Genomic DNA, 13,165 nt, shown 5'->3' with positions numbered 1-13,165 from the left:
GAATGTTCTGTGGACTGATGAGTTGAAAGTGGAATTGTTTGGAAGACAGGTGTCTCGTTACATCTGGCGCAAAAACCAAACACAGAATTCCACAAAAAGAACATCATACCTACGGTCAAGCATGGTGGTGGTAGTGTGATGGTGTGGGGATGCTTTGCTGCTTCAGGAACTGGGCAACTTGCAGTAATTGAGGGAAACATGACTTCTGCTCGCTACCAGAAAATCCTAAAGGAAAATGTCCGGTCTTAAGTCCGTAAGTTGAAACACAAGTGCAACTGAATGATGCAAAGCATAGGAGTAAGTTCTAGTCCTAGAAGTAAGTGAAAGACTGATCTCCAGTTATTGGAAGAGTTTGCTTGTAGTTATTGTCGCTAAAGGTGGCACAAACATATTTTAAGTTTAAGCGGGCTATTAGTTATTCACATGGGTGATAGGTGTAGGATAACGTTTTTTCTTCAGTAAAATAAAAACTGTACTGTGTGTTCATTCAGGTTGCCTTTGTTTTATGTTGTATTTCGTTTGAAGATCTAAAACTATATTTAGTATGAGATTTACACAACGACAGAAGAAATCAGGATGAGGCAAATACTTTTTCACAGCATTGTACATATATAGACTCACTCATGCCTCAGCGCATTAAGAGGATAACATACACAAATGTTAGTTCCCATTTTATACAAGCCAAAAGAACAAATCTCGGAACAAGAGTAATCAAGTACAGTATTAACTTTTAGCACATGTATAAGGCTTTACACTGACCACCTCAGTCTTCAGGTTTTCACAACATACTGCATGCATGTGCTTTTACCTTTATTTTAAAAACCTGACATCATCGCAAAATATTTCATTTACACTGTTGCCGTTTTCAGTTCAAATTGACAGCTTTGTTGCTGGCTTTGTTGAAACCTATTTGACATTTGCATTTGATTTATTCATTACAGGCCAGCGAGATCTCAATTTAGGAAAGAGTAAAACCAATAAGAATAGTATTAAATATTGAAGGTAGACTGTAAAAAAAGTATGATTATTACTAGCATACAGATTGGTGAAAAAGGTAAAAACCAGTGGCTCAGTTATGCTGTAGGCACATTTATTTTTGCTAGCTTGGTTTGGGTTCACTTGTCTCCTTAGATGGAAGGGTCGCTGCAAATCAATACAAAGTAATTCTGAGTGTGTTACACTTCGCTCTCCATTATTATCATCAAAACACCACTTAAGGGAATATCTTTTAGAAGAATGTTGTTTGTCCAACCAGTACAGCTCTAGAGACTTTCTGGCAGCCCATGATGGCCTTGCTAAGACATTTTACATTGTTTTTACTTTAATTTTAATTCTAATACTTATTTAAGCAGTTGGATGCTTATAGTACACTCTATGGCCAAAAGTATGTGGACACCTGACCATCACACCCATATGTGCTTGTTGAACATCCCATTCCAGATTTGGTCGGCATTTGTTGTTATAATAAGCTCTGCTCTTCTGGGAAGGCTTTCCACTAGATTTTGGAGTGTGGCCATGGGGATGTGATCATGCCACAGAAACATTAGTGAGATCAGGCACTGATGTCAGGTGAGGAGGTCTGGGGTGCAGTCAGCGTTCCAGTTCATCCCAAAGGTGTTAACCTGGTTTGACGTCAGGGCTCTGTGCAGGACACTTGAGTTCTTCCACTCCATTCTTGGCAAACCATGTCTTCATGAAGCTCGCTTTGTGCACGGGGGCATGATCATGCTGGAACAGATTTGGGGCTCCCTTAGTTCCAAGTCATTCTGTACAATTGTGTGCTTCCAACTTTGTGGCAACAGTTTGCAGAAGAACCGCTTATGGTCAGGTGTCCACATACTTTTGTCCATATAGTAGGCCTGATACTGCTAGACATATTACTTTATGGGTTACTACAAGTATCACAAGTTCTGTACCACAATGTGGCAAACAATTCAATACTTTTCCAAAACACAGTCTGTGAAGCATTTTGTGCAGTAATACATATGAACTTCTCTTTAAAACAAACAAAAAAAAGCAGTATAAGGTGTTGAATACTTTTAGATGGCACCTGTGCTTGTTTTATTTTACTGCATGTATTACATTTCCCCTTCTTCTTTTGTTATCCTAACCACCCTATTGCCACCCTACTGCCATTCTACTGCCACCCTACTGCCATTCTACTGCTACCCATCTGCCATTCTACTCCCATTCTACTGCCACCCTACTGCCAGCCTCCTCCTCACACTAATGCTAATACACTGCTGTATATCTCAAATAACATTAATAATACAGTTATTGGGTCAAGTTTTTGAAGATTACATGGTAGTTTATTAAATGCCCATGAAGAACATAATGTTTTAAACGTTTTCAACTCGGTTTATTATTAGTCGTATGATTTAGCTCGGTGTTAATCTTTGAGTTGTAAACACTCCCTGACGGAAAAAGGTCAACGCTCCCGAGTGCGCATGCGCAGTGGCTGCCATTTCTGTTGTGGTTACTTTTTCTTTTTCTTTTTTTTTTTAAACCGAGTGCGCTGACCTCGCAGTGTCTACAACAGACAATTAAGGTGGTGGTGGGGAAAAAAAGAAAAAGAAAGAAAGAAGGGCGAGGATATATCCTCATACAGCTGGTTAAATTATTTAGCTAGCTACTTGTATGAATAAGTGATTACTGCTCAAGACGCGTAGCAGAGAATGGCTGAGCAAAGGAGCGGATATCGGCAGGTAGGAAACACTTAGCATGCTAGCTTCTTCTGATACCTAGCGCGCTAGAGTTAGATTGTTTACCTCGTAAACAAGTTTAATTATTGCTAATTTACCGACTGATAGATTTTAAAATGTCGTTTTGGTCAGATAAAAGCGTTTGTTTTTACAGCAAATGTGCTTTTGGAGGTGGACACCTACACGGCTAATCTCGCTAATTAGCTAAACAGTAGCACAGTCTTCATTCGCTGTTAATCCTGTCAGCTCTTTACTTTCCTTTTTTTTTTTCCTTTTCGTTTATAATTAAATTGTTGTGGTAGAAAATTTTTGAGCCCTTTGGAGCCTGAAAGCCGTATTAAATTGCGTATTTTCTTGTTTTTGCGGTTACAGGCCCATCATCTGGTCTGATAGTTTTATCCCGCAGTCCTAATCATTATGTAATCCGATTAAATGTGGGGGGGGAAAATCAACACAGGACTCTGTCCAGATTTACTCAAGACTCCTGTTTAATCAGTGACCCCCTTAAACTATGCTTATCACCCGGTTTTTAACCTCAAGTCACATTTCTTTTCCTTTCCTTTCCTTTACCTCCCCATGTCTGAAAACCTGAACAAGCCACTGCAGAGAACAAATTACAAATAATCTTTAATCCCATTTGTAAATCTTTTTTCTTTTTCTTTTTGTCTTTAGACTCCTGACAGGCCATTTTAGATAGAAGGACTTGTTTATAATAATAGTAAGAAGACGTAGAAAAAAAAAAAGGAGTGCCCCTGAAGTGTTTGAGGACACATGAAAGAAGACCGGTTCCCTTTTCAGTCTGGTTCGTCTCAAGGTTTCTTCGACATGTCTCCTCTCGGGGAGGGCTTTGTCCTCGTGTCCCCTCTCGGGGAGGGCTTCGTCCTCGTGTCCCCTCTCGGGCAGGGCTTCGTCCTCGTGTCCCCTCTCGGGCAGGGCTTCGTCCTCGTGTCCCCTCTCGGGCAGGGCTTCGTCCTCGTGTCCCCTCTCGGGCAGGGCTTCGTCCTCGTGTCCCCTCTCGGGCAGGGCTTCGTCCTCGTGTCCCCTCTCGGGCAGGGCTTCGTCCTCGTGTCCCCTCTCGGGCAGGGCTTCGTCCTCGTGTCCCCTCTCGGGCAGGGCTTCGTCCTCGTGTCCCCTCTCGGGCAGGGCTTCGTCCTCGTGTCCCCTCTCGGGCAGGGCTTCGACCTCGTGTCCCCTCTCGGGCAGGGCTTCGACCTCGTGTCCCCTCTCGGGCAGGGCTTCGTCCTCGTGTCCCCTCTCGGGGAGGGCTTCGTCCTCGTGTCCCTCTCGGGGAGGGCTTCGTCCTCGACACAGTCACCTATGTTTTGCTCCTTGGGGATAAATATGAATCGGTATAAATATCTACATTCAGATATATGTAAAGCTGCTTTGTGACAGTGTCCGTTGTTCTTCTTGTTCTTCAACTTGAGTTGAAGTTATTCTCCAAGAAGATGTGGAGTCTTGAGAGCATGTTTACTTGATACGTCAAACAACCGCTCCAGGGTCCACGGTTTGATCCTCAGCGCGGGTTACAATCGGCCACGTTCTCGCATCTTGTCTCTGAATCCGCACGGGTTTCATCCGCATCCTCCAGGTTTCCTGACATAAACATAAGTAGGAAGTATGTGGATTGGCTGCACTACACTAAACAGCCCCTCGGTGTGAATAAATACAGGTCCGCAGGTCTTTACAAAGCCTCGAAGGTCTTAAAATAAGTGATGATGCAGCTTTAATAGTACGGTTTAGTATGAAACGTGCGAAAGTCAGAGAAGCGCCATTTTGTTTGAAATGAAATGACCGTTCAGGATTTATTGTTACTTGTTTGGTGGCGAACACTAACGGTGGGAAAATGTGTCGGACATTTCTGACGTTCAGTCAAACAGTGATGTGATGATCAATTATAAATGCGCTTTCTACAGAGCTGTAAATGTGAGCACTTCCTGTTTGTTAATGTCCTTCTAACACTGACTACGTTTACATGGAAAGCAGTAATCTAATTATTGACCTTATTCTGAATGACAATATTGTGATTAAGGTGTTTACATGAGTCGCTTTTAGAATATTCCTTTCATGTTCCCGTGTTACATGTTATAGAACATAGATCGATTAACGGCACACGTCATTACGTCCCGTCGCCACGCCGTCCGACGTCCCTCCAGAATTTCACGCATCGACATACAGTTCGTCTTCGTTATGGGACCGTATACAGTTTTGGGAGTTTTATTTTTAATTTTACGAACGCTTCAAGTGCGGTTAATTATTTGTCATGCTGTACGTGCTAATAGACGACTGCTTGAAGTCGTGGGCTGCGTCCCAAACCGTGTACTTACCTACTGTAATAGTAGCTGTGATGCGTGTATTTGGCCTATTATATAGTAGGTAAATACGCAGTTTGGGACGCAGCCGTGCTCTCTTGTTTACCGTTAAACGGTTGAGCGCTGCCGTGTGTGATCGTGTCCTGTCGCAGAATGCGGTGAAAACGCTCACACAACAATAGTGTGATTAAGGTGTGTACATGTCTGTAATACACTTCCATAATGCGACTAAAACAAGAATACTCCACGTCTTAATTCGATTTGTGTTTACTTCAAGTATGACCTTAATCAGATTAAGGTGATCAATAATCGCTCTTTACATGCTAGTTTCTTAATCGGGTTAATATCGGATTATTGTTGTCCATGTAAACGTGCTGAGTGTGAGGAAGGGTCTTATAGCTTCCTTCTTTCTCTGTTTTATGGACAAGTTTCTCTTCTTCATTCTTCGAGTTACGGAAATAGAAAACGGGGCGTCCTTAAAGAAAGGTCGTCAGTGTTGCTCGCTCACTGTGCTTGTAGTCAGGACCAAGCGTAAGAGCAGCTTCCTGAAACGAGCACCGTCAGCCGTTATCGTGGTGTTCAGCGTGAGCGTCTTCACTCGTTCTTTACCGGAAACATGAGGTTTCTATATTTTCCGTATCAGTGTTGCAGATATGGTGAAGTGGCATTAAAGGAAACAAAAATCTTAACACGTATTTAATTTAACTTGTGAAGTGTTGCCCAGCGTTTCAGATATGACGTGTGGCGTCCTCGAAGATATTATTCAAGTGTCTTTATTTTCTTTCTGGATGTTTAACTGAGAGTGCGCAGATTCACGTGTGCTAGTGTTTATTACTCTAAAATATTACATAAATATATCAAACGTTATGCAAGATACTTATAAAGGAATAAAACTGTACGTTTAATCAGAGTCTCGTCTAAGTATCAGTGACGGAATTTCTGACGATTCTCACCATACTGAATTAATTGATCACGATAGCATTTAAATCGGCATGTTATCCAGACCTAATAAAAAAAAAATACAATAATCTATTTTATTTATAACCAACCACAGAAGTGGACAAATCTCCATGTCCAGTCAGTTAGTGAAGACTTTTCCTCATTCAAACAGCTAGAGAAAGAGAAAACCCCAGACTCGCTGTCTTTCGCAAAGTAAATATTTTTTACGGTGTGTATATTACAATAAAATGTGCTTCCTGGTGGTGTGCCACACCTCGACACTGTAACTACAGCGTGCAACTACTACTCGCTCTGTATCCCACCTTGCCTTTCACTACATGGATTAATTACCCTGCACAAACCTTTAGGATTTACAACCATTTCTGAATCACCAGATTGCAGAGTCTTGGCGAGGACACCGCAGCTCGTATCCAAAACGTTGGCTAACGACCTGCCGATGAGCTTCACCGACGTTTTAACGTTCTGTTTAGATTCCGTTTTCTTTGGCCGGTGAAATTAGGTTTCCGAGCAGCAAGACCATGGAACTGTGCAGATTTCACGTCCTTGATGTACTACTGAGCTAAATAAACAAAACGTAACTCTGCACCAATCGAGAGAGCGCTTTAGGTTGGTGTTTAAAAACTTGAGTGTTGGCGCGAGTGGAACTGTCAGACACGAAAGGTCTCAACCCCGGGCGGGGGAACTACTGGTGTAAAGATTGGAATGTACTAGCGTTTCTTGACTTGAAGTACATTACAGTGGCCCGGTGCGTCCTTGGATCCATAAATTATTAAATATTTGCACTTCTTTTTATTTATTTATTTATTTTTTAAAAAAAGTCTTCATTGCAAGTAGTGAGAAAATAACCAGAATGATTATAAAACAGACGCTAACACGTGCTTTATAAAGGAATATCGTGTCCAAGATAGCACAGTCAGATTGTCCCCGAACAACCAAGTGTGGTTTTGATGGATTTACGCAGAAGAATATAATAAAAATAATAAATAGAATTTACATTTACAGTATAGTGTGTTTTCTCGTCTGCAGCTAACCAATGAGGAGGAGACGGAGACACCTGAGGTGCCCCAGCAGGGAGCTGATGCTCCTCCTCCTTACACCAGCATCGCCGCTGACACGGGTAAGAGCTGCTCACCTCGACACGCTGGCGCGAGGTTATGAAACGTTTTCGAGGATTCGTCTAGGTTTAATGTATAATCCAGAGAAGTAGAAATGCGTTTTCCTTTAATAATCAGCGCCTATTTTCTGATTAGGTTGATCTTGACCCTGTAAGTAATCGAGTATGCAGTACAGTGTATGAATGATTTTGTTTTGTTCCAACAGCCTTCTTTGATTACAAAGATGAGGGGAATTACCCCAAGCCCCCGTCATACAACGTCGCCACGTCTTTGCCATCGTACGACGAAGCAGAGAGAAACAAGGCCGAGTCCAGCGTTCCTCTGATGCCTACACGGGTGAGGAAACGAGCGGAACGCAAAACGCTGATTATCAGTCAAACTTTCACATGATTCTGTTCAACTCTTTCTTAAAAATCGTTTTTCCTTCTGACAGGACGAGGATTTCGTCTCCAGAGACGACTTTGACGACGTCGACCAGCTGCGAGTCGGGAATGACGGCATATTCATGCTAACGTTTTTTAGTAAGACCTGCGTCCCAGACGAACATAATCACTAACAGTGTGGCGTTCGTTTCTCGATTTTAGCTCTTCTGTTCTGTGCACTACGTTTGATTACACAGTGATATCATTATTAGCTGGTGAGTTGTTAATCCTCCGAGTAAGGAAGAAAACATAACGAGACATTCTGTTATCGGGAAGTAATCAACGACCGGGGAGAGCAGTAACCGGCAGAATGAATTATTTTCCTATAACGGCATGTCCCGAAGTGATTTATTCCTCTCGCGTCACAGCAAAGACCGATACTTTGTAACCATTCACAGTGACATTTAACTTACTGTGGAGTGTCTACAAGATGGTTTAGTTCCTATTATCACTTGTATTGTAGCAGCTATAAACAGCATCCCCTTTCCTCTCTCTTTAAGTGTAATGAGTCAAAATCTGTCTTCAATGCTCATACTCTTTTTAAAAAAAAAAGATTTATTTATTTATTCCTTCGTTAAAATCCCGGCAGCGCTGTCAGAGCTGCTGTTTTAGGAAATTAATCGACGCGTTCTGACCAATCAGAGTTGAGAATCCACAGCGCTGTGGTAGAAGTCGGTTACGATCAGCTGTGTAACTCTAGCAGTGCTGAGTGTGTTGGATCGCCGTCCTTAGCAGGCAGGCTGATGATCTCCTGTGTTCTTTCGTTTTCAGTGGCTTTCCTTTTCAACTGGATTGGCTTCTTTCTGTCATTTTGCCTGACCACTTCTGCAGCGGGGCGCTACGGCGCAGTCTCTGGGTTCGGCCTCTCCCTGGTTAAGTGGGTCCTGATTGTCAGGGTAAGACTTTTTAGAACGAATGGACGGAAAGGGACCGTGTTTTTGTAACGGAGATGGAGAGATACTGTTGTAGATGCAGTAGATACACAAGAAAAGCTAATCTAGGATTAGGATTATCTAGAATATTTTTTCAGGCTCATTACCATATTTCGCATTGATCATGTTTGTTTATATATATATATATATATATATATATATATATACACACACACACACACACACACATACATACATACATACACACGGTCCCCTCCGAAAGTATTGGAACAACAAGGTCAATTCTTTTTGTTTTTGCTGTACTTTGAAGACATTTGGGTTTGAGATGAACAAGGCGATAGATTAGAATTTGATTATATTTACGTCTAGATGTGTTAAACAGCTTAAAACATGGCACCTTTTGTATCAGATCACCCAATTTTTAGGTGAGCAAAAGTATTGGAACAGGTAGATGCTTAATGTTGCTCATCCCTTGCTTGCAATAACTGCATTAAGCGGGTGACCCACTTCCCGACGCACAAGGCATACATGTCAATGACTACATTTACACGGACTGCAGTAATCTAATTATTGACCTTATTCTGAATAAGACAATATTGTGATTAAGGTGTTTACATGAGTCGCTTTTAGAATATTCCTTTCATGTTCCCGTGTTACATGTTATAGAACATAGATCGATTAACGGCACACGTCATTACGTCCCCACGTCACGCCGTCCGATGCTCCCTCCAGAATTTCACGTATCGACACACAGTTGGTTTTTGTTATGGGACCGTATACAGTTTTGGGTGTTTTTATTTTTAATTTTATGAAAGCTTCAAGTGCGGTTAATTATTTGTCATGCTGTACGTGCAAATAGACGACTGCTTGAAGCCGTGGGCTGCGTCCCAAACCAAAACCTTGTACTTACCCGCTATATAGTAGCTGATAACAGAGATGAAGAGATACTGTGTATTTAGTAGCTGATATACGTGTATTTCTCCTACTATATAGTAGGTAAGTACGTGGTTTCGGACGCAGCTGTGCTCTCTTGTTTACCGTTAAACGGTTGAGCGCTGCCGTGTGTGAACGTCTCCTGTCGTTAATAGTGTGATTAAGGTGTGTACATGTCTGTAATGAACATCGATAATGCGACTAAAAGAGGAATTGATCCGTGATTAAGGACCTTTAATTTTTTTGTAGTATGAAACATACCTGTTAGTTCTACACAACTTAATAAGTATAATATTTCAAACTATAAATATTGCAAATCTCAGGTTGCATAGTCCTTATAGGATTTTAGAGTTTTCGTACATGAGGGCACGTTGTTTCCGTTCTATACGAAGAGTCATATAGTTTCAAATAGTGTTTTAAGATCACCTGAAAAAAAGGAAAAAAGCAGCTGCACCACCTGTCAGTGTCATTTCTCGCTGTGCTTGTTGTAAGGAAAAAGTGTACGGGTGTTTTCCTGCAATAACAACCATCAGCTGTCAAGACTTGGGCTATAGTACACGATTTCGGGCTGTTTTTTTTTTTTTTTTTTTTTTTTTTTTTTCCTGGTGGAAAACTACTGGAATCGACGAAATTACAATTGCATGAAACTGTCTTTCACAGTGATGTTTGTTAGTAAATAAGACCTTTTGAGCTGTACTCCTGTTCGAATCAAGTGAGTCGAAGAGGCCTTTGGCTGAATGCGCGCCCAAATCTGCGGTAATTTAGAAAAATCACAAGCTCCTACAAATATTGCGCAGTTTCCTTGATTTTTCCTGGAGGGACTGTATAGGGGTGTTCAGAGTGAGCGTTTTTACTTCTTCTTTTCTAAACACCTGGAAGTGTGAGGGTTTTTATATTTTGTTTATCATCATTACAAATCTTCTGCTTAATTACAGTTGAAGTGGCTTTAAAAAATTAGAAGTTTACGGGGAAGGATTAGAGCTGCAGCAACTAATCGATAATAATGAAAATCGTTGCCAACGAATCTGATTGTCGATCAGTCGGGCTGCGCGGCATGGGGCGCGTTTACTCACTGCGTTACTTCTGTTCCGAAAGCACGCATCAGAGAGTAAATACTAAAGTTGTGTCCCAAATGACGTACTATACACTGTGTACTCTACCTTCTAGTGTGTGAACGTTAGAAAGGTAACATTGGAAGTATAAGCCGCTTCGTAGTCGATGGAACATGATGCCAAATGCACGCAATGCACTGCAGCTAGCTTTAGCAGATATCCAGAGTCACCGACAATAACTTTCTTGTTTACTGTTTATATCAACGTTACCTTTTATACCCAACATGACCTCAGTCACCATCAGACGGAGGCGTAAGGCAGTGGAGCATTTTTTATTAAACACGTGGAGCATACTGTAAACTTTACAAAGTGGAGGTTGTGTAGCACGGAAGCACAAATATGTTTATATCCAAAATGCTCCACTGTGTGTAAGGGGCAGGGGAAACTGGTGCGAGTTGCTTAAAAGGTTTAATTCCAGTGTGTCATTCTATGGTGTATTTGCAGTGTAACACGGTGAGTTATGAGCTTCAGTCAGTACTGACGCGGCGAGTTATGAGCTTCATAAATCAGTTCTGTCCCTGATGTCAGTAACCATTTTTTTCTTGTTTGTGTTAAACCAGTTCTCCACATATTTTCCGGGTTACTTTGATGGACAGTACTGGCTGTGGTGGGTGTTTCTGGTTGTAGGTAAGTACGCATATTTAAATGTGCACCATCTTTGTTTTTTTTGTTCTATCAAAGTCTGGTAAAAATGCGAAATTATTGTGTTTATCTTTCTTTCTTTATTTTTAAACAGGATTCCTACTGTTTATCAGAGGGTTTGTTAATTACTCTAGAGTGCGCAACATGGCTGATCATTCCTTCCCAACCGTTTCTCGCACCAGAGTCCTTTTTATCTACTGAAGGTAAATCTGTCATGACGTATTTACTGTAACAGGCTGTGTGTGTGTGTGTGAGGGTGAAGAGTGATAACATCTTGTCATGTTTTATTAAATCCGTGCTCTGTTTGTGTTCAGATTTTGCATCTCAGGACTGTTATGAAATCCGCAAAATGGCGAAATTCGGCTTTGAATCTTCAGAAAACGGCGCTAAGCAGAAGCCGCTGCTAATAAATGCAAATAAATGAGAAATTAAAAAAAAGAAAAAAAAAAAAAGATTTAGGTACAGTTATGTATATTTACCAGGCTGTTGATAGCCCTCTAATCAAGTATTTATCTGTAACTAATTTCCAGTGCAATCAATCATGGTGACAGATGCATTGTCTCTTAATATTCCTTAATCAGCACACTGATGGTTATAACGAACAGCCCTATAGGCGCCACAGCTTTAGACAGGTAATGCCTTGCAAAACAAACACTGCACCCAGTGAATATCTTGAATGATGCCCGTTAAACCCATTTTACACCAGATGCAATGCAGCAACCACGCTGTAATGCTTTTCAATTCGTACAAACGTAGGGGAAAATCCAGAGCATCGAGCGCCTGTGCGTTCTCTCGCCATGGCTGTTTCAATAGAACGTGCGGTTATCTGAATTCAGTATCCGATTATTAAACACAATTTATATCGTTTCTAAAGTTTGAGGATTTCACTCCTGTGTTTGATTTCATAGTGTTGCATTATGATTTATTGTTGTAGTATTAAAAAACCCATATGGTGTAAGATTACGGGCCTATGACGGCACTCAGTGAGTTCAGCTAACGTAAAAGGACACATCAGTTAACGTAGGAGTGTGTTTCAAGCAGCACAGGTGTGGCATCTGGTGTAAAATGGGCTTTAGTGTCGTCATTTATAGAGTGCCGGGGAGAAATTTTTAGTTTTACTTTGAGAGTAAGTATTATAACCTTTTTTTTTTTTTTTTTTTTTGTGAAATATAATGTTTAGATGTATTAGGTACAGTGGAATATCAGATGTTATTTTACACTTGCACTTTGAAGATGTTTTGAAGGTAAAGCAACAGTCAGTTTCAAAGTGTAGGCCTTTACTCCAAAATCATGATTAATGAGTCTCAGAATGATCGATCTAACATTTAAAAAAGGGTCTCGCTATTGTGATTAGGACCAAATAATCAAAAGAAGCTTTTCAGTCTGATGCACACCGATTTGTAATGCAGTGACACCTAAAATTGTACCTGTATTTTTCTGTGCTCTGTATCATGAACAACGGTAATTTATAATGCCAAAAGTATCAGTACGTAATCCACTGTCTTGTTGATGTTCTTAAGTTTCCGTGACATGCATGGTGATTAAACAGTTCTGCACATTGTGGTATAATGTGGTTTATATGTTTACACTTGTGCAAAAATAACTTTTAATAAACATTGCTTCTATACCGACATCACCCGTGTCTTAATGGCTTTCCTCCTGTCAGTAACACAATTAAAAAAAAATTGTTTTGTATGTATTTAATCAGTTTAGTGTAGAGCTGGAAGTAAGCGCTTTCTTTAAATCCCTTGCTCACCCAAACCGTGACCGTTCACTCCCACAGACACCCCGACCGCTCCCGTTCACTCCCACAGACGCCCTGACTGCACTCTTCACTCCCACAGACACCCTGACCGCTCCCGTTCACTCCCACAGACACCCTGACTGCACTCTTCACTCCCACAGACACCCTGACCGCTCCCGTTCACTCCCACAGACACCCTGACTGCACTCTTCACTCCCACAGACGCCCTGACCGCTCCCGTTCACTCCCACAGACGCCCCGACCGCTCCCCTTCACTCCCACAGACGCCCCGACCGCTCCCCTTCACTCCCACAGACACCCTGACTGCAC

The 13,165-nt window shown here is 41.5% G+C and overlaps 1 protein-coding gene across 1 annotated transcript; it reads left to right on the top strand.

Moving 5' to 3' along the window:
- Window positions 1-2,477: 2,477 nt before the first annotated feature.
- ndfip1 (Nedd4 family interacting protein 1) lies at window positions 2,478-12,724 on the top strand. The gene is made up of 8 exons (XM_053641440.1): window positions 2,478-2,705; window positions 7,001-7,091; window positions 7,295-7,425; window positions 7,523-7,610; window positions 8,283-8,407; window positions 11,010-11,076; window positions 11,186-11,294; window positions 11,406-12,724. Exons 1-7 carry the CDS (start codon window positions 2,676-2,678, stop codon window positions 11,290-11,292), a joined length of 639 nt encoding a protein of 212 aa, XP_053497415.1. The 5' UTR covers window positions 2,478-2,675; the 3' UTR covers window positions 11,293-11,294; window positions 11,406-12,724.
- The last annotated feature ends 441 nt before the right edge of the window (window positions 12,725-13,165 follow it).

This window comes from Ictalurus furcatus, chromosome 14 (assembly GCF_023375685.1).
Source record: "Ictalurus furcatus strain D&B chromosome 14, Billie_1.0, whole genome shotgun sequence".
Lineage (NCBI taxonomy): Eukaryota > Metazoa > Chordata > Actinopteri > Siluriformes > Ictaluridae > Ictalurus > Ictalurus furcatus.
The sequence above is the reverse complement of the archived record's forward strand: the minus strand, read 5'-3'. Positions and strand labels throughout refer to the sequence as shown.

Bases quoted from the DNA above. Each gene is read 5' to 3' on its own strand.
- ndfip1 (XM_053641440.1), top strand. From the start codon at position 2,676: ATGGCTGAGCAAAGGAGCGGATATCGGCAG. The intron at 7,426-7,522 runs GTGAGGAAACGA...TCCTTCTGACAG, and splicing joins TTCCTCTGATGCCTACACGG to GACGAGGATTTCGTCTCCAG. The intron at 8,408-11,009 runs GTAAGACTTTTT...GTGTTAAACCAG, and splicing joins AGTGGGTCCTGATTGTCAGG to TTCTCCACATATTTTCCGGG.